At 42.6% G+C, this 22,439-nt stretch overlaps 1 protein-coding gene across 3 annotated transcripts in view; it reads right to left on the bottom strand.

Moving 5' to 3' along the window:
- LOC120542855 (fibulin-1-like) overlaps nt 1-22,439 on the bottom strand; it is a 34,871-nt gene that overhangs the window by 4,614 nt on the left and 7,818 nt on the right. For all 3 annotated transcript variants that reach the window (XM_039775552.1, XM_039775554.1, XM_039775553.1), the window contains 2 exons: nt 393-536; nt 113-241 (listed from right to left, as the gene is read on the bottom strand). In XM_039775552.1, coding sequence (XP_039631486.1) covers nt 113-241; nt 393-536 — 273 coding nt within the window. The remainder of the gene's footprint in view (nt 1-112; nt 242-392; nt 537-22,439) is intronic.

Here is a 22,439-nt window from a genome sequence, read left to right as displayed (position 1 = left end):
AAATGACAACGTTAAAAGCTGCTTGGCTCAAAGGCCAGAGGTGCCAGCATCAAGAACAGTGGATTAGTGCTGGAGGTAGAGAGCTGAGCACGGTGCAAAGGCTTGGCCATACCCACGCATCGTCTGGTTACTGGATCGGCCTTGTACCCTCTGCTGCAGTCACATCGATAAGTACCAGGGGCATTGATGCATATCTGCCCATTTGAACAGCGGTGAACTCCCGAACGACATTCATCCACATCTGACTTGAGCGTGTTGAAAGGTGGAAGGAAGTAAATGTGTAAATTAACAAGAGAAATGTTCAACAAATTCAACCAAATTATAAAATATTCTAAAACCTAAGAAAACTGGCAGAGCAGTAGAGACTTAGGAATGTAAATCAAAGGACCAACCAACACACCGCATCCCATCTTCACTGGCATGGTAACCTCGTCCACAGCTCACGATGTGCCGGTGGCAGGCGTACGACCCAATCGTGTTGATGCAGTTGTAGCCCTCGGTACAAGGAGAGACCAACGCACTGCACTCATTGACGTCTGTGGGAGAGAAGAATCCGAGGGAAAAGAAGTCCGAGCACTCGTCTAAATGACACAATTAGCTAGTGGTCTAGGAGACTGGAGGACCATCATGCTTTATGTTCATGCAGTCAGATTGCTACGATTAAAGGAAAGAACATCAAGCCAGAAGTGGAGCGCACCAAAGACCACCAGGATGGGCAGATGTGATAATTCCTCTGGCCTCATGGGTCCTCCTAAAATTCATTAGCTCCCTTGAGATTTTAACTGAAGAGAGAAGCACCCTACATAAGTACCCATAGTTAAAACACCGTTCAAATGTACGTTCACAGTTGCCTTCTGGCTGAGAAGTGATGTATTTTTTACAGATGATGATGATGCACTACTTGACAGAGTATTGTGGTCCTTGTCCATGTTATGCTGTGATAAAATGACACCCCACGCCCCAATTTGCTAAGCAATGTGCCTTCTTCTAGTGTTATCCTCCTTGCTGATACCTGCATCAATGTCCTTCTTCACTTTTAATCTTTTTTGAATATCTTCATCACATACTTTTGTGCACCATAAATCAACACAGGCATATTTTTTGAATACAGACTGGAGTACAACAAATGCATCCATTAATGACAAATTCAGGCTGACTTATTAAACTGTTAACATTACCATAAAGACTTTTGTCATTAACTTTACTATGAACTGCCACAATGGCTACCCTCATCTATGCAGTAATGTGCAGACTGGACTGACTGGCCATGTCTGGGTGTGTGTGTGTGCCTGTGCCCTGCAATGGGCTGGCATCCTCTTTGGGTTGTGTGTATGTGCCCTGCAATGGGCTGGCATCCTCTTTGGGTTGTGTGTATGTGCCCTGCTATGGGCTGGCATCCTCTTTGGGTTGTGTGCATGTGCCCTGCAATGGGCTGGCATCCTCTTTGGGTTGTGTGTATGTGCCATGCTATGGGCTGGCATCCTCTTTGGGTTGTGTGCATGTGCCCTGCTATGGGCTGGCATCCTCTTTGGGTTGTGTGCATGTGCCCTGCAATGGGCTGGCATCCTCTTTGGGTTGTGTGTATGTGCCCTGCAATGGGCTGGCATCCTCTTCAGGGCTGCTTCTACTGACTCCAAATGGATTGAGCATGCTTAGCAGAGGGCGGCACGGTGGCGCAGTGGGTAGCGCTGCTGCCTCGCAGTTAGGGTTCGCTTCCCGGGTCCTCCCTGCGTGGAGTTTGCATGTTCTCCCCGTGTCTGCGTGGGTTTCCTCTCACAGTCTATAGACATGCAGGTTAGGTGATCCTAAATTGTGCTTGGTGTGTGGGCGTGTGTGTGTGCCCTGTGGTGGGCTGGCACCCTGTGTTGGCTGGGATTGGCTCCAGCAGACCCCCGTGACACTCTAGTTAGGATATAGCGGGTTGGATAATGGATGTTTAGCAGCAGCACTGCATTTGTTGAAAAATATTTTGCAATCACAGAACCTAAAATTAAAAAGACTGGTGGGAAAAAAAAAAAAACTGATTTAAAAAAGGCTGATTTAGACATTAGAACGTCATTTCAAGTTTGGACATGTCAAACTGTGGACAACACGGAGAAACCAGTGTGTAGGTGGCAGTCATTGACATCAAGACTTATTGTGGGTATTCTGAAGGTCAGAGAGAGATCCTGGGAAGAATATATGGAGCAAACAATTCCAGCATTTTCAGGTTAATTTTGGTGACATATCATTATTGAAAAGAAAAACAGCTTAAGTATGGAAAATAAAATCACAAGCCAACAGATCATCTTAAACAGTGTCAAGTACTGGCTGAAGAATAAGTGCCAGTACCAGAAGCAATGAAGGCGGGCAGGACTATGTCATCTATAATACCCACTGTAGGAGAAAGGGCATCCCGGATGAGATGGGGAGGAATACGTTACCTGGACGGAGGTCAGTGTGATGACGCTGATTAATCGGCCAGCAGAACAAAAAAATAACTTTGTAACTGGCTGGTGTAAAATAATTGGTGGACCAACTGAAGCTGGAAGTCAGGAGCAGTTCAATCACCCATACACCAGGTGGCAGTGGTCCTCACATGGGAACCCAGTCAGGATGCCAACATTCAAACAGAAAGTGCTGTCGGGGCAGGACCTCCCTACTTTTACTGTTTGTACAGAAGATGTGATGAGGCATACAAGGAAAAAAAACTCAACTGGAGGATGGAAGGAGAAAGATTTAGTGGATCAGTACGATGATAATTGTATTTGTGGCTGACTGTTAGAAGAGGTCTGTGAGAAGGTGCCTTAATTTATTCATATAGTATGTGCTGTATTACTGTGTCTGGGGCTTGATGGCGCCCCCTTGTGGTTATACCACAAAAAAAAAATAAAAAAAAATTGGAAGCCGCTAAGCTAAGTAGCAGGTTCTGCCGATTGGTCTTTCAAGGTCACTGAGGAAGCCTCTGGACTTTGGCACTGCTAATAAACCAAAATACTGGGTGCTCCACAAATCTCAGACCCCACTCTGGTCAAGGAGTCTGAGATTTATCTTGAGTTGTCCTAAAAAGCTCTTTTTGCTCTTGGCCCCGAGATTAAATTAAGCTGGTAGCTCTGGGTGTCTTTTTCTACGGGATACAACTGTTGTTCTAGGAATTGTGGAGGACGGCTGGCAGAACAAAAGTGGGGATTACAGTAGTGGGGAATAATTTTGTGAAATATGATGCTTACTCCCCAGCCCATCCTGAACAAACCATTCACTATACGTATTGAAGGAATTCACATCATGAAACTAAAGGAAAAAACTTATCAGCTGTAAGCCCGTGACAGTCAAGCAGCAGAATCCTTCAACATCAGGCCATATTGGAGAAAAGTTTATAGACAGGAAGAAGCTCAACAACATCAAAAAAAAAATCAACATTATATCCCATTTGCATTTTCACAACCAAAATCTACTGTTCTGTGTACAAAAATATGGGATACAAATAGGCAGTGATAAAAACAACTCGGGGGGGTTAAGACATCAGCCACCAAGGGTCCTATGCCTGACTTCTACAAGCAGGCCGCATACAGTAGAACTGGGCTTATCATGCCTGACTCACGCTTGAAGTGTGTGGATTTTGTCCCTAAGGACATTGGGTTGAGGATCATGTCATCAAGCTCTCTCAGATGTCATCATGTCTTTCAATGGTAACCTTATCTCCCAGCCTCTAATGTCAATGCTGTGTTAGACGACACATAGGATGACCTGTCATAGGCCACTATACAACAATAGACGACATGGCAGGCCACTTTTATGTTCTCCCCATACTACACATATGCTGAACAAGCTATTGATCAACTGTAGCCTGGATAACATCTACAGTCTGCTTCACCATAACAAGCACATGGACAAGTGACATGAACAGAGCTACAACTAGAAGGTCCCTGCCATAAGAGCCTTTGTACTTGTTGAGATGTCCAATGGATCCAAGACTGACAGTGCTTGGGGCAGAAGAGGTACAATTTATAAATTTAAGTGGCTTGACTTTAAAACATTTGTCACTGGAGATTTTCAGCTTTTCATCAGAGGCTGACTCAGTACATATTGCAAATAACAGAAAAAGAAATAATAATCAATAATAAGCTTAAGGTGCTTTAAAAAAAGCATCACCAAAACATAAAACCTTCACTTTATATAATGCCTTTCTATAGCGAACGCCATCTCAAGGCAGTTCACGAGTAGACACACGTTGTTAGATTTGAAAAGACTATGGGAGGTCTGAATATCGAGAGTACACCTTTTGAGAAGGATTTAGGAGTTGTAGTGGACTCAACGTTATTAAAAGTCCACAGAGTGATCAGAAGCCATTAAGAAGGCTAACAGAATGGTAGATCAGCATTTCTCAACCTTTGTGATATCACAACCCAGTTTTTCACATGCTACTGTGTTCAAGACCCTCCATGAATGAAGTGCAATTGTCTGAGCAGGATCCAGTGATGCTGCTGCTGTGAATTGAACCCAATCATTGGAGTGGCGGTTGGGGTTGGCCGTAGCCCACCTGTAATGTCACCATAGCACACAGATTGGGAAAGACCATGTTAGGTTAAGTAGCACAATGTGTGGAGTCCAAGTCCAAGGAGGTTGTGCTCAAGCTTTATAACACACTGATGAGGCCTCATCTGGACTACTGGGTGCAGTTTTGGTCTCCAGGCGACAAAAAGGACATAGCAGCACTAGAAAAGATCCAGAGAAGAGCAACTAGGCTGATTCCAGGACTACAGGGGATGAATTTTGAAGAAAGTTCAAAAGAGCTGAGTCTTTTCAGTTTAAGCAAAAGAAGATTAACAGGTGACATGACTGAAGTGTTTAAAATAATGAAGGGAATTGTCCAGGGGGGGCCTATTATGCTGGTAAGACGTCCCCACATTCAGCTAACATTTGTCACTTGTCTTTGTGTATTACTTATAAGTTATTCGTATTGAAATGATAATACTACTTAGTGCATCCGGAAAGTATTCACAGCGCATCACTTTTTCCACGTTTTGTTATGTTACAGCCTTATTCCAAAATTGATTAAATTAATTTTTTTCCTCAGAATTCTGCACACAACACCCCATAATGACAACAAATCGAGCTCAGGTGAATCCTGTTTCCCCTGATCATCATTGAGATGTTTAATTGGAGTCCACCTGTGGTAAATTCAGTTGATCAGACATGATTTGGAAAGGCACACACCTGTCTATATAAGGTCCCACAGTTGACAGTTCATGTCAGAGCACAAACCAAGCATGAAGTCAAAGGAATTGTCTGTAGACCTCTGAGACAGGATTGTCTTGAGGCACAAATCTGGGGAAGATTACAGAAAAATTTCTGCTGCTTTGAAGGTCCCAATGAGCACAGTGGCCTCCATCATCCGTAAGTGGAAGAAGTTCAAAACCACCAGGACTCTTCCTAGAGCTGTCCGGCCATCTAAACTGAGGGATCGGAGGAGAAGGGCCTTAGTCAGGGAGGTGACCAAGAACCCGATGGTCACTCTGTTAGAGCTCCAGAGGTCTTCTGTGGAGAGAGGAGAACCTTCCAGAAGGACAACCATCTCTGCAGCAAAACAATCAATCAGGCCTGTATGGTAGAGTGGCCAGACGGAAGCCACTCCTTAGTAAAAGGCACATGGCAGCTCACCTGGAGTTTGCCAAAAGGCACCTGAAGGACTCTCAGACCATGAGAAACAAAATTCTCTGGTCTGATGAGACAAAGATTGAACTCTTTGGTGTGAATGCCAGGTGTCACGTTTGGAGAAAACTAGGCACCGCTCATCACCAGGCCAATACCATCCCTACAGTGAAGAATGGTGGTGGCAGCATCATGCTGTGGGGATGTTTTTCAGCGGCAGGAACTGGGAGACTAGTCAGGATAAAGGGAAAGATGACTGCAGCAATGTACAGAAACATCCTGGATGAAAACCTACTCCAGAGCGCTCTTGACCTCAGACTGGGATGACGGTTCATCTTTCAGCAGGACAACAACCCTAAGCACACAGCCAAGATATCAAAGGAGTGGCTTCAGGACAACTCTGTGAATGTCCTTGAGTGGCCCAGCCAGAGCCCAGACTTGAATCCGATTGAACATCTCTGGAGAGATCTTAAAATGGCTGTACACCGACGCTTCTCATCCAACCTGATGGAGCTTGAGAGGTGCTGCAAAGAGGAATGGGCGAAACTGGCCAAGGATAGGTGTGCCAAGCTTGTGGCATCATATTCAAAAAGACGAGGCTGTAATTGCTGCCAAGGGTGCATCGACAAAGTATTGAGCAAAGGCTGTTAATACTTATGTACATGTGATTTCTCAGTGTTTTATTTTTAATAAATTTGCAAAAACCTCAAGTAACCTTTTTTCAAGTTGTCATTATGGGGTGTTGTTTGTAGAATTCTGAGGAAAAAAATGAATTTAATCCATTTTGGAATAAAGCTGTAACATAACAAAATGTGCATTCTAGGTATTGGTTGCGTTATACATTTTTGGGGTTTTTTTGGCTTTGAAATTAACATGCAAATGCTTTTTAAACTTTTACTGTAACACTTAAGTAAAAACAATATTTGGAATTACTTTTTCATCAATATTGCATTAAATTTTGATTCCGTGTTTGGACTGACATTGTGATGTAAAAATTTATAGGCGCTGAGAGCACAAGAACGGAGTATGACAATAGCATTTACACGAATGAGAAATGATTGGACCGTGTGCATGGCTGTAAATGTTTGAGAGGACGGCGGGACTTTTCAAAATCTCTTTGCATAAAGTCTTGTCTCGTGGGATTTTGAAATTATCTCTGAGAATGTCTCATCGCAGGATTTCCTTTTATAATAGAAAGACACCATTAGGTATTGGACCTTATTAAGTTGCTAGATGGAATATTCTGAATAATAAGCAAGTGCTATACATTAAAGCTCGTAACTATTTATTTCAAGCCAAATGGGTAAAACTTTCAGAAGGTTAATATTATCAGCAATAAGGCAACACTCGGGGCACAGAAATGACTGATGACACCAAACGTTTGTGTGTGTGTGTGTGTGTGTGTGGGTGGGTGGCAGCACACCTTTATTTAGCTGGCAACATTCCAATAATAGTCTATTCAGGTAGTCAACTTCTAGCGGTGAGAACAAAGGCCCCTGTCGGTGTGGTTCCCTATTTACCTGACGAGGTAAGAAGGCGGTATCGTGTTAGCAGAGCTGGCGCTAAGCTAAAGGCTAAGTGGCTAGCGAAGAAGTGGCGATACAAGCCTTTGGGTCCTTCTGTGATTCTGGGAAATGTGAACTCACTACCAAATAAGATCGACGAACTAGCTGTGCTGATGAAAAATGTCAGGACCTACAGAGAATGCAGTTTGATGTGTTTTTTGTGAAACGTGGCTAACAACTAGCATCCCAGATGCTAACATGGAGCTACCCGGGTTTAGCACAGTTAGAGCGGACAGAGACGCAAATACCTGTGGGAAATGGAAAGGAGGAGGACTTGCTGTCTATGTCAACACAAGGTGGTGCAACCCTGGACATGTAAACGTCAAAATCTCTACTTGCTGCAGGGACATCGAACTGTTGGCCATAAGTCTGCGTCCCTATTACTTGCCCAGAGAGTTTGGACAGGTCATTGTTGCTATTGTTTACATACCTCCTCGGGCGGACGTGGAGATAGTGGGTGACATCATCCATTCCACTGTTGCTAAACTACAAATGCAGCACCCCAAGGCGCTTGTGCTAATCACTGGAGACTTTAACCATGTGACGCTGGACAAAACATTACCTGCCTTCTCCTAGTATATGGATTGCAACACCCGGTGAAATAAGACTATTGACCTACTTTATGCAAACATTAAAGACACATACTGTGCCACCCCGCTGCCTGCGCTTGGGAAAGCAGATCATAACCTGGTTCTGCTTCAGCCTCACTACAAACCAAGAGTGAGGGAGCTACCTACAACCACACACTCATTCAGGAAGTGGTCCCCTGAGGCAGAGCAGGCTCTGAGAGACTGCTTTGGAACTACGGACTGGGAGATTCTACAGGGATCATATAGTGAGAACATTGAGGAGGTTGTTGACTGCACTACTGACTACATCAACTTCTGTATGGACATTGTAGTTCCAGTAAGAACAGTACGTTGCTATGCTAACAAGCAGCCATGGATTACAAGTGACATCAAGGGCCTTTTGAACCAGAAGAAAAGGGCTTTTAAAGCCAGTTATCAGCATGAGCTCAAGCACGTGCAGAAGGAACTCCGAGTCCAGCTCAGGGAGGTGAAGGAGCAGTACAGGAGAAAGCTGGAGCAGAAGTTGCAGAAAAACAGTATGAAGGAAGTGTGGGATGGGATGAAGATCATCACTGGCTGCAGCTCGAAGTGGGGTGACACCATCGAGAGAGACATGGAGAGAGCAAACCTGATGAACAACTTCTTTAACAGGTTTGACCACCCCAGCCCACTCTCACCTCAGAGTACTGCATCCTCCACCCATCCTTCTGCTGATACCAGCATAGGAAAGAGTTCAACAATTACAGCAGCCCGGGTAAGCAGAAAGCTGAGGAGACTTCGTGCCAGGAAAGCAGTGGGTCCAGATGGAGTATCGCCACGACTGCTGAAGGCCTGTGCGTTGGAGCTGGGGAGTCCTCTACAGCGCATTTTCAACCTGAGCCTGGAACAGGGGAAGAGTCCTGAGGCTTTGGAAAACATCTTGCATCACCCCAGTCCCAAACGTATCATGTCCTGGTGAGCTGAATGACTTCTGGCCTGTCGCTCTGATGTCACATGTGATGAACACCATGGAGCGGTTGCTGTGTCACCACCTGAGGCCACAGGGTCCACTATGCCCTCAACCCTCTGTAGTTCACATACCAGGAGAAGGTGGGAGCGGAGGATGTCATCATATGCTACACCGATCCCTCTCCCACTTGGACAGAGGCAGTAGCGCTGTAAGAATTATGTTTCTGGACTTCTCTAGCGCCTTCAACACCATCCAACCTCTGCTCCTTAGGGACAAGCTGACAGAGATGGGAGTAGATTCATACCTGGTGGCATGGATCGTGGACTATCTTACAGACAGACCTCAGTATGTGCGTCTTGGGAACTGCAGGTCTGACATTGTGGTCAGCAGCACAGGAGCGCCACAGGGGACTGTGCTTTCTCCGGTCCTGTTCAATCTATATACATCAGACTTCGATACAACTCGGAGTCCTGCCACGTGGAAAAGTTCGCTGACAACACTGCTATCGTGGGCTGCATCAGGAGTGGGCAGGAGGAGTATAGGAACCTAATCAAGGACTTTGTTAAATGGTGCGACTCAAAACACCTACAACTGAACACCAGCAAAACCAAGGAGCTGGTGGTGGATTTTAGGTGGACCAGGCCCCCCGTGGACCCCGTGATCATCAGAGGTGACTGTGTGCTGAGAGTGCAGACCTATAAATATCTGGGAGTGCAGCTGGATGATGAACTGGACTGGACTGTCAATACTGATGCTCTGTGCAAGAGAGGACAGAGCCAACTATACTTCCTTAGAAGGCTGGCATCTTTCAACATCTGCAATAAGATGCTGCAGATGTTCTATCAGACGGTTGTGGAGAGCGCCCTTGTCTACGCGGTGGTGCACTGGGGAGGCAGCATAAAGAAGAAGGACGGCTCATGCATGGACAAACTGGTGAGGAAGGCAGGCTCTATTGTAGGCACGGAGCTGGGCAGTTTGACATCTATGGCAGAGCAACGGGCGCTGAGCAGGCTCCATTCAATCATGGAGAATCCACTGCATCCACTGAACAGGGTCATCTCCAGACAGAGGAGCAGCTTCAGCGACAGACTGAGGAGATCATTCCTCCCCCACACTATGCGACTCTTCAATTCCACCCGGGGGGGGGTAAAGGTTAACATTACACAAGATTATAGACTATTATACCTGCCTCACACTCTCTCCTTGCATTTTTTAACTTGCACTGCGCTTTTATTGCTCTTTAATTAAATATTGGTTTTATCAGTATTCTGCTGCTGGAGTATGTGAATTTCCCCTTGGGGATTAATAAAGTATCTATCTATCTATCTATCTTGTCTAAAAGTCTAAAATGAGCGTTGTTACAAAAAGAAAAAAAAGGTGTAACAGAATGGCTTAAGATACTTTTAAGCTATATGCCCACAGCAGTAATGCACTCTGGAATGTTTGTTTAAAAAAAAAAAAAAAAGTCAGATCCCACTGCTGTTATATTTGCTATGTATGGATCAACACAAATACACTGCTTTTAATCAAGACAGCCCTTATAATAAGTATGTAGGATATGCTTGTTTTATTTGCAGAATTTAAAACAAGAATAACTAATATAATACCTCCAAATCCTGAGATCTGAGGAGAGCCACCAATATGGACTTTATCCTCAGATGTGTTGAGATACCCTAGACTGACTGTAAGCGCTGCTCACAAGCTATAATAAAACCCAAATAACACCCAATGGAGGACAAAAATATAAAATTAAAATCATTTATGAAAGGAAGGTCAAACACAAGAGGGAGAACACAAAGTACAACTAACACAATATAACAAAAACACAGGAGCTCCTAAACCAGGCCTATACCTTCAAGGATTTGGTGTTTGGTCCAGTAACCCCAGTGTTAAAGAAGCATTCCCACCTCACCTCCCATCATACCCCTCTCCACACTCTGGTCTCTTACTGCCTCCTGACAGCTGAGCTCTCGTCAAATGTTTGCCTCTGAGTAGAAGTTAAGTTTGACGCGCAAATAATTCCATGGAAATCACAGCCAGGGTACTGGATAATGTGTAGAAGCCCCGAGACCATCCATACAGAGCTTGCTGTAGCAGGGTGCTCATTCACTTCCTTAGAAAAGACAAATGGTGGATAATCCTGGTAGATGCAGGAGCTCTTGTATTGCACAAGGTAACTATAGCGTTCTCTGTCAACTCCCAACACGTAAATGGGAGCTCTTCATTGCCTTTGCATATCCCCCAATGGGTAATGTTCATAAAAAGTACTCAAGTGTAAAGCTGTACTAAGAGACTGATTTCCTTCTCATCAAACTTTTAGCTTTTTAAACCACGTAGTTACTTATAATTATCCAATAGTGTCAACCCTTCATTTGGGATATCTTGTTCATAAACAAACTACAACATTTACACACGTCACATGTTTCAAATTCAATAAAACCCAAACAGGACTTATTAAAAAGACAAAAAAACAGTGATGGTTTTGCAATAATTTGCTTGACTAAACAATAAAATGTGCGACTCATTTAACTTGTCATACAAATTCTATGTGACAGAGGTTCATAACTGAGCTATATAAAAAAAAGTGTGGGCAGTATATGAGTGTGTGTGTGTATGTGTACTGTATAAAGAGTATTTTTATTATATAATGTATTTTTGTATTATTGTCTGTGCTTTCACATATCCATTATGAAAACTACAAGAAAATCTCTGACCTCCAAAGGTCATGCAAAAAGACAATTTCCCTTTGGGAATTAATGAAGTATATCAACAAAAAAAAAAGAGCAAAATGAGCCCTCTGTTATGGAGGAGACCTGTTAATTTGGTCAGGAGAGGCCATTGTAGAGGACCAAGATATGTAAATACCTGCTCAGAAAAAGAAGATGCAAAAAAGGAAGGAGAAGAGAGATGGAGAGGCAGACCTGATAACCTGATAAGAGCAAGAAAATGTAGAAGCCTGGGAAAATCCCAAGTGGGAATAGAAGGAGAAAGTTGAGATTGAAAGGCACGTTAGCAGGGCACTGGCATCTGACCAGCAGAGGGAGAGTCATGAGGGTCCTGTGTATTGTGGAGGAGAACCTTGACTGATCATGGCAGAGCGCAATCTCTTCTGTTTAAATGTAAGAAATGTTAGGGCAAAAGAATTGGATCGTGAAATTTTTTACCAGTCAGCTCTCAGAGGAATAAAGCTTTATTAGAGCAACACAGATAATGTATGAACTAAAACAGACTATTTTAATAACAATAATAATTCTTTGCATTTATATATCGCGTTCTTCACTACTCAAAGCTCTAAGCAATTGCAGATTAAGGGTCTTGCTCAAGGACCCAACAGAGCAGAGTCCCTGTTGGCATTTACGGGATTTGAACCGACAACCTTCAGATTGCCAGTGTAGATCCCTAGCCTCAGATCCTGATAATCAATGAGATGGACTTTTTTATTTTAAGTGTTGTGTTTGTTGTGATTCAATACTAGGGGGCTCCGGCCCCTGCTCGCTTCGCTCTCCCACCCCCGTATTTGGTTTACCGGATATACAATTTAAAGAGATTGTTATTTTCATGGAAATTGTTACATATGCATTATTTTCACTTTTACTTTAAAAACTTTTGTAAAAACAATACTTCTCCTTTATTTCTGGCCCCGGGCGTGGTTACATCTCTTTCTCGCAGGACGTATAACGCTGCTCGCGTTATGATGGTTCAGCTGAACGCATGCTAAGGAAAAGCATTCTGATCATCTGCTGTCTTTCTGCTGCTAGTGAGCTGCCTGTTCTGCTTATCACGTCACTGATTTAACAGCTGGGAGCACATGATGCGTGTCTGCCAAAAGCAACCCAACAACTGCTAGGTTAGATGTCTGTGGACTTGTTTTAAATTATGGCTCACTGCCTTGTCTCGCATGACGTTGTAAAAACAATACTTGTCCTTTATTTCCGGCCCCAGGCGTGGTTAAATCTCTTTCATGTAGGATGTATAACGCTGCTCGCGTTGTGAAGGCGGGGCAGCTGCAGTTGCACTGCCCGTCGATCATTTTAAAGCCTGTACAGCCACTGTCCTTTTTGCCACTTCGTGTCTCTGCTGCTCATGTTGTGAAGAGGGGGTTAGGGTGGCTGAACGCATGCAAGGAGAAGTGGTCGGATCATCTGCTGTGAGGTGCGTGTCGTTGTTTTAAGAGCTTGGAGCAAGTTAAAGTGTCTCTCGCGGGACTTCAAATTGTCTTCTGAGGGAGGAGATCACGTCTCGTCTCCCTAGTCTGTCTCCCCATGATTTTTTTATTATAGAGAGATAAATAATCTGGCATATTTCGTTGTGTGATGTATTTTAATGGAGGTAAATCTGTAGCTGACAGGGCTTTTGATAATACAATCATTACTTTCACCACTTATATATTTAGGTCTTTTATGTGTGTTTGGGAGTGTTGCTGTTTGTTTTAATTATATATATATATATATATATATATATATATATATATATATATATATATATGGACGGGAGGCCCAAAAGGGACAATGGATGGATTGGCCAGCAGGTCGGAAAGATAACTTTGTGCCCAGCCGGTATAAAATAATGGATGGATCACTGGAAGCTGGAACTTGGGAGCGGTTCTATTCACCATGCACTAGGTGGCAGTGGTCCTTGTATGAAAACCCAGTTGGGACACCTGCAGGGTTGCTAGGGAAATGAAGTCCAGCCCTGTCGGGGTCCTTTGGGATCGGTAGAGGGCGGTGCCGGTGGAAAACAACCCTACTTTGTCTATGGCCCAGAAGTGCTACCTAGAATTGACAGGATGGTACCAGAAGCATTCCTGGGTCCAGCATAAAATTGAGACAAGGATGAGTCAGAGTTGGAAGGCAGTAGGCAAAACTCAGCGGAGGTAGAAAAGGACAGAGAATTCTTATTTAATTGATCATTTCTTATATATAAACGTCTACACGTGAAAGTGTGTGTGTCTGTCTGGCCCGGAAGTGAGAGGTGGAGTCGGGCTAAGGGCTCCACCTCAGAGGATACACAAGCAAGGCCAGCAAGTCAGCAAAACGAAACCTCCGAAGAAAGAGTCACTCGCTTAGCCGCTAATACAGAAGCGAGGTGAGCACATCGCCAACACGAATCCTCAGAGTATTTCCTTTCAATTACCTGACATCTCTACATTTCATTTTTTTTTCCTGACAATTTCAATAGTTTCTAGGACACCGGGCTTTTTACAGCACGGGCTTACACAGCTAGTATTGTATAATTGTGGCTAACATAGAGATAGGATTGTAGATGATGGCTGGGAGAAGAAGAATAAAAGTATTATTACTGTGTCTGTGGTTTGGGGCTCACTGGCACCACCCATGTGGTCACCCTGTCTATTAAAGTGAGCCATGTTGAATAAAGATATTTAGGAATGACTGTGCTTTGAATAATATTGTACAATTTGTATGTATTAATTAATTTTCAATGGTTAAATGGTGTGCAGTATGTGGTATTAAACATTTTTTTTGTGCCAAACAAAAGAAAAAATAGAAGCATGGAAAAAAGTAGCCTGGTCTGGTGAATCTCGATTTCAATAATCAATCATCCTTTGAATGCCATGGCCTATTTGAGTATTGTTGCTGACCATGTGCATCTCTTTATGGCTACAATTTATCCAGCTTCTAACGACTACTACTTCCAGTATGATTATGTTCCATGTTACAAAGCAAAAGTCATTTCAAAATGTTTTCATAAATAGTGTTCTTCAAAGTCTTCCAAGTCACTGGGTCTGAATTCAGTAGAACACGTCTGGGATGTGGTAGAACGGGAGATCTGCAGGATGAATGAGCAACTGACAAATCTGCTGAAACTACGTCATGTAATCACGTCAAACATATAACAAAAGGTCAATGGACTGTTTACAGCATCTTGTGGAATCCATGGCACAAACAATTAAGGGCTGTTTCAAGAGCAAAACAAGGCCCTACCCAGTACTAGTACGTATGGTTTTCCTAATAATCTGTTCAGTAACTGGATATTACATATACAAACACATATACAGGTGCTGGTCATAAAATTAGAATATCATGACAAAGTTGATTTATTTCAGTAATTCCATTCAAAAAGTGAAACTTGTATATTAGATACATTCATTACACACAGACTGATGTATTTCAAATGTTTATTTCTCTTAATTTTGATGATTATAACTGACAACTAATGAAAGTCCCAAATTCAGTATCTCGAAAATTAGAATATTGTGAAAAGGTTCAATATTGAAGACACCTGGTGCCACACTCTAAACAGCTAATTAACTCAAAACACCTGCAAAAGCCTTTAAATGGATCTCAGTCTAGTTCTGTAGGCTACACAATCATGGGGAAGACTGCTGACTTGACAGTTGTCCAAAAGACGACCATTGACACCTTGCACAAGGAGGGCAAGACACCAAAGGTCATTGCTAAAGAGGCTGGCTGTTCACAGAGCTCTGTGTCCAAGCACATTAATAGAGAGGCGAAGGGAAGGACAAGATGTGGTAGAAAAAAAGTGTATAAGCAATAGGGATAATCGCACCCTGGAGAGGATTGTGAAACAAAACCCATTCAAAACTGTGGGGGAGATTCACAAAGAGTGGACTGCAGCTGGAGTCAGTGCTTCAAGAACCACCACGCACAGACGTATGCAAGACATGGGTTTCAGCTGTCGCATTCCTTGTGTCAAGCCACTCTTGAACAAGAGACACTGTCAGAAGCGTCTCGCCTGGGCTAAAGACAAAACTGCTGCTGAGTGGTCCAAAGTTATGTTCTCTGATGAAAGTAAATTTTGCATTTCCTTTGGAAATCAAGGTCCCAGAGTCTGGAGGAAGAGAGGAGAGGCACAGAATCCATGTTGCTTGAGGTCCAGTGTAAAGTTTCCACAGTCAGTGATGGTTTGGGGTGCCATGTCATCTGCTGGTGTTGGTCCATTGTGTTTTCTGAGGTCCAAGGTCAACGCAGAAGTCTACCAGGAAGTTTTAGAGCACTTCATGCTTCCTGCTGCTGACGAACTTTATGGAGATGCAGATTTCATTTTCCAACAGGACCTGGCACCTGCACACAGTGCCAAAGCTACCAGTACCTGGTTTAAGGACCATGGTATCCCTGTTCTTGATTGGCCAGCAAACTCGCCTGATCTTAACCCCATAGAAAATCTATGGGGTATTGTGAAGAGGAAGATGCAATACGTCAGACCCAACAATTCAGAAGAGCTGAAGGCCACTATCAGAGCAACATGGGCTCTCATAACACCTGAGCAGTGCCACAGACTGATCGACTCCATGCCACGCCGCATTGCTGCAGTAATCCAGGCCAAAGGAGCCCCAACTAAATATTGAGTGCTGTACATGCTCATACTTTTCATGTTCATACCTTTCAGTTGACCAACATTTCTAAAAATCCTTTTTTTGCATTGGTCTTAATTGATATTCTAATTTTCCGAGATACTGAAATTGGGACTTTCATTAGTTGTCAGTTATAATCATCAAAATTAAAAGAAATAAACATTTGAAATACATCAGTCTGTGTGTAATGAATGAATCTAATATACAAGTTTCACTTTTTGAATGGAATTACTGAAATAAATCAACTTTGTCATTATATTCTAATTTTATGACCAGCACCTGTATAAACAGAATATAAATATATATAAAAACAAACAAACATTCTAGGGGGCTGTGCACACTGCTCGCATCACTCACCAATCCCCAGGGTGCTCCTCAATTAGAGAAAGAGATTGTATTTAAAGAGATGGCATATAGATAAGTACGCGGGGCGCGGGAGGAAGACAGTTTGGTCCTTAGTTATTATAGATATAAAATCAGTTAAGTATTTCACTACAACTTTCTATTTTGAATACAGTAATCCCTCCTCGATCGCAGGGGTTGCGTTCCAGAACCCCCCGCGATAGGTGAAAGTCCGCAAAGTAGAAACCATATGTTTGTATGGTTATTTTTATATATTTTAAGCCCTTATAAACTCTGTTAACATTATTACAGCCCTCTAGACATGAAATAACACCCTTTAGTCAAACGTTTAAACTGTGCTCCATGACAAGACAGAGATGACAGTTCTTTCTCACAATTAAAAGAATGCAAACATATCTTCTCTTCAAAGAATGCGTGTCAGGAGCAGAGAATGTCAGGCAGAGAGAGAGAGAGAGACAGAGAAAAGCAAACAATCAAGCACCTTGAGAAGCATATCGTATATCATTGAGGAGTTTTATTTAATATGTAATACATGCTCTGATTGGGTAGCTTCTAAGCCATCCGCCAATAGCGTCCCTTGTATGAAATCAACTGGGCAAACAAACTGAGGAAGCATGTACTTTAAATTAAAACACCCATTGTCCGCAGAAATCCGCAAACCAGCGAAAAATCCGTGATATATATTTAGATATGCTTACATTTAAAATCCACGATGGAGTGAAGCCACGAAAGTCGAAGTGCTATATAGTGAGGGCTCACTGTACCAATGAATAATAAAACGTAGTAAAAAAATAAAAGTAAAAAAGTAAAATGTAATAAAATGTGAATAAAAATTTTTATTACTTTACCACCTCCTCAAAAACAATATTATGAATTACTTTATCTTCTAACTTACATTCTACAAATGTTGCTTTATTGCATTCCTATTCGCATATAGTTTGGGATATCTTTCTCTTTCTCGGTTATTGGACGATTCACTTTGTTCTTGATTTTTATCATATGCGGCTCTTTTTTGTTCATTTTCTTTTGTTTTTCACCATTCATTATCAGCTCTTGGCGCTCTTTTTCTATCACAATCTAAAATTTGACATTCTTGAATAGATAATTTGGTTTTCTGCTTTGCCATTATAACCAACTGTGTTGATGGGCAAGTTAGCAGCATTGAAAGTGTCCTGGGGCGGTCCAGAAAGAGGATGTGCGCAGAATGAGTAATGATTAGGTGAGCAGTGAGGAGGGGAGTGGTCAAGTCTGAATAAATCGGACGTAATGGAAAACTTTTTACATATATAGAGAGCAGCATATAAAAAAAAACATACTTATGGTATATAGATGTTGCTAGAGTGAACAGGCCTCTACAAATTTTACATTTTTAATTACTTACCATGTTTCAATCAAACTGAATGATATTGTTTAAGCTGTCATGTCCTCAGGCTTACATCATGACATATATTACAGGCATCACTCTGAAAGTGGTGAAACTAAGTACAGGTGTGCTGAAAATCTGTTGAAACCTCAGAGGCAGAAAGTTTAATTCCATCACAAAACCTTCCACCCAATACACAGTAGATACACTTGCAGGGAAAGCAAAAATATAAAATTAATGATTCACTGTGGGCGGCACAGTGGCGCAGTGGGTAGAACTGCTGCCTCACAGTTAGGAAGACACGAGTTCACTTCCCAGGTCCTCCCTGTGTGGAGTTCGCGTGGGTTTCCTCCGGGTACTCTGGGTTCCTCCCGCAGTCCAAAGACATGCAGGTTAGGTGTGTGCGCGCCCTGCAGTGAGCTGGCGCCCTGCCCAGGGGTTGTTTCCTGCCTTGTGCCCTGTGTTGGCTGGGATTAGCTCCAGCAGACCCCCGTGACACTGTAGTTAGGATAGAGCGGGATGGATGGATGGATGGCTCACTGCCTCTGTGTCCCCCCTGTGTGCTTCCGAGTTGGCTCACAGTGCTGCTAACTAAAACTACAAAGAGGCTTCAAAGAAAATTTAAACTATTATTTAAAAGTAACAATCAGGGGAAAAAAAAGACATAAAGGGTCCTCATAGCACAGTAATGTCAAATATGTACATCAATCCATAGGTGACACAGATGACCGCTCAGGGCACTGTCACTTGAGTGGCCCCATTTCTGAAAGACAGCGAGGGGCACTATATACACTCACCTAAAGGATTATTAGGAACACCATACTAATACGGTGTTTGACCCCCTTTCGCCTTCAGAACTGCCTTAATTCTATGTGGCATTGATTCAACAAGGTGCTGAAAGCATTCTTTACAAATGTTGGCCCATATTGATAGGATAGCATCTTGCAATTGATGGAGATTTGTGGGATGCACATCCAGGGCACGAAGCTCCCGTTCCACCACATCCCAAAGATGCTCTATTGGGTTGAGATCTGGTGAGTGTGGGGGCCATTTTAGTACAGTGAACTCATTGTCATGTTCAAGAAACCAATTTGAAATGATTCGAGCTTTGTGACATGGTGCATTATCCTGCTGGAAGTAGCCATCAGAGGATGGGTACATGGTGGTCATGAAGGGATGGACATGGTCAGAAACAATGCTCAGGTAGCCCGTGGCATTTAAATGATGCCCAATTGGCACTAAGGGGCCTAAAGTGTGCCAAGAAAACATCCCCCACACCATTACATCACCACCACCAGCCTGCACAGTGGTAACAAGGCATGATGGATCCATGTTCTCATTCTGTTTATGGCAAATTCTGACTCTACCATTTGAATGTCTCAACAGAAATCGAGACTCATCAGACCAGGCAACATTTTTCCAGTCTTCAACTGTCCAATTTTGGTGAGCTCGTGCAAATTGTAGTCTCTTTTCAATTTGAATTGGAGATAAGTGGTACCCGGTGGGGTCTTCTGCTGTTGTAGCCCATCCGCCTCAAGGTTGTGCGTGTTGTGGCTTCACAAATGCTTTGCTGCATACCTCGGTTGTAACGAGTGGTTATTTCAGTCAAAGTTGCTCTTCTATCAGCTTGAATCAGTCGGCCCATTCTCCTCTGACCTCTAGCATCAACAAGTCATTTTCGCCCACAGGACTGCCGCATACTGGATGTTTTTCCCTTTTCACACCATTCTTTGTAAACCCTAGAAATGGTTGTGCGTGAAAATCCCAGTAACTGAGCAGATTGTGAAATACTCAGACTGCCCGTCTGGCACCAACAACCATGCCACGCTCAAAATTGCTTAAATCACCTTTCTTTCCCATTCTGACATTCAGTTTGGAGTTCAGGAGATTGTCTTGACCAGGACCATACCCCTAAATGCATTGAAGCAACTGCCATGTGATTGGTTGATTAGATAATTGCATTAATGAGAAATTGAACAGGTGTTCCTAATAATCCTTTAGGTGAGTATATGTAACTCAAGCAGAATGTGCTGTGGAATCCTAACAGCTCGGCCTCACTATGGACACTAAGAAGTGCTGGTTTAGTAACTGAAGGGGTACATGCTTTGGAAACTGTTGGGACCCCCAACACCCCCTGCCTCCTAGGGCTCTACATGGGCTTCAAGTAACACTAATGTCTAACTGTAAACTTGTGCAGAACACAGTATTTTCCTAAACCAAGTATTTGGACGAAACGTGCAATAGCAAGATACAGTGGGCCACATTAAAGCAGTGCTTCTCAAATAGTGGGGCGCGCCCCCCCGTGGCTCCGTCAAGGGGGGCGCGTTTGACCTCGGGGAACATGCTTTTTATTTTTCTTTAAAATTTTTTTTGAATTTAGAATGCACTTTAAATCTTTTCTGTTACATTTAATAAAGCTATTCTTTGTTGTAAATTGGTCCATATTTCTTTCTTTTTTTATTCTCTTATACATTAATAAGGATACAGTGTTATGCAGAGGTGTACTTATAACAATTTTATAGACAAATGATACTATTTATAGTCGCGCAGGGGGCGCAAGATGTTTTCTTCTTCCTAGGGGGGGCATGACAGAAAATAATTGAGAAGCACTGCATTAAAGGAACTAACCATCCAAAGCTGTGCATACAGTAATACTTTACAGAAAGCATCTGGGCAGAATAGAAAGGAAAGTTAATGAACAAAGCTTAAATCGTATATTGACTGCAGCATGTAAAATACACTGAGAAAAAGTGGAAGAGCACAATGTGGTGTGATGAAACCACACTTCATCATTATGGCTTTAAGTTGTATTTAGCACCTAACACTGAGAACAGCACCACAATAACAAAGAATAAAGGTGACATAATACTAGGGAAAATCTGAATGGATGAAGCAATTTATGAAAAAAATCCTGAAGTAAACCAGCTAAAAACATGAAACTTGGACAGTAATCGAAAATTTTATAGACAAAACCACACTAGAGAAGCCTAAACAGCAAAACGTCGATGTTCTGGAGTGGCCTGTGAAAAACCGGACCCTTAGCTCAATTAGATGTATGAGATTGGAGCTAACCAGCTCTCACAATCCAGCACTTTGTCTGGGAAGAATAGTCCAAAACGGCAGGGACAAAAATGTACAAAACTGCATGGATTTATCCCTAAATACATCATATATATATATATATATATATATATATATATATATATTTTGCCAAAGATGTGTTTACAAAATATTGACTTTTCAGTGCATTAGCAGTTTATCCTTTTCGTACTGAAATTATTTAAATCAATCACCACAGAATTATGGCTTTTGGTTTAGTATCCCTTTTTTCAAAGATTCCTAGTTAAGATTCCATTATCATAAGACAGTAACATGTGAAAGTCTAAGTATGGTGAGGTTAATATTTGTACAGACACATCTTCAGGGTCTGCCTTTCACATATAGTCTTGAATTATTTGCAAATGCCACCTCACCAGAGGTCCCTTCTTATGAAGTGCATCAATAGACTAATTCTGCTTCCCTCAAAATTGATGCACGTTACCAGATGCTACTCTGACATCATCAAAGGTACTGTACCTCATATGAATAGCAGAGTCCCAAAGTATAGAGAAGCAGACATCAATTAAATAACAAAAAGTTCATTATTTTACAAAGCACCCAGTTTTCTCTTTTTAAGCTGCTATATAAAATTAAGCTTATTCAAATAACTTGGACAGCAGATGACTATATGGCCGGAGTTATACTTCCCGCGACGCGACGCATACTGCAGCGGATGCTCCTGCTATGCAAGCGTTGTAGTGTTCATACTTGCGTGTGTACTTTATGTAAATCTGGAGGAATCCACCAGGTGGCAGTGCGAGATATTATCACGGTGAGAACATGTTCGGCTTCGCTGTGTTGTGAATTGCCTAAAACACCTATTAAATTCTAATGACACCTTACTGCAATATCTCTGAAAAGGATGTTTATTGATTAAATCCATCAATCCAGGGATGTGTCCATTCCAGCAAGCATTGGGCACGAGTGAGAAACAATCCCTGGGCGAGGCCTCAGCTCATCGCAAGGTGAATACAAGCACACACATACACTAGCGTCATTTTAGTGGCACCAAATCCCCAAATCTGCATATCTTTGGAAGGAAACGGGAGGACAGTGTGGAATACAAGCAGGAAATACCAGCAATATAACTCCCTATGAGACAGCAGTGCTATTGCTCCACCACCGTGACACCCCCATGTGTGTAATTAACAGTATTCATTATTTAAAGGAAATTATATGTAAAATGTAACATGCACACTTTAATGCATTTCATCATGAAAGTGATATCAAGTATAAATCTAAAGATTCTAAATGTGCAGAGAGTTGGAATATCAAGTAGTATAAAGGCCGATTTATACTTCACGCTCAGAATGCGTATGCGCCCGCATCATGGCTGCCACGCGTTCCCAGCGTTCATTTCAGAAATTAACGCGACGCGTGCGCGAGTTGCAGTACCAGCAAAAGTCGGGGCGCGGTGTGCTAAAAGTCGGAACGTGGCGTCCAGAGTCTCTGTTTACTATCTACATGTGACAGCAAGCCTCTACGGAGATCCTTCGGGGATCGATGTGCGCGCTTTGCTGTTTGATGAATAGTTCAAAGTGGTGAAGCAAAATGCCGACATGCATAT

This window comes from Polypterus senegalus, chromosome 13 (genome assembly GCF_016835505.1).
Source record: "Polypterus senegalus isolate Bchr_013 chromosome 13, ASM1683550v1, whole genome shotgun sequence".
Taxonomy (NCBI): Eukaryota; Metazoa; Chordata; class Cladistia; order Polypteriformes; family Polypteridae; genus Polypterus; species Polypterus senegalus.
The sequence above is the reverse complement of the archived record's forward strand: the minus strand, read 5'-3'. Positions and strand labels throughout refer to the sequence as shown.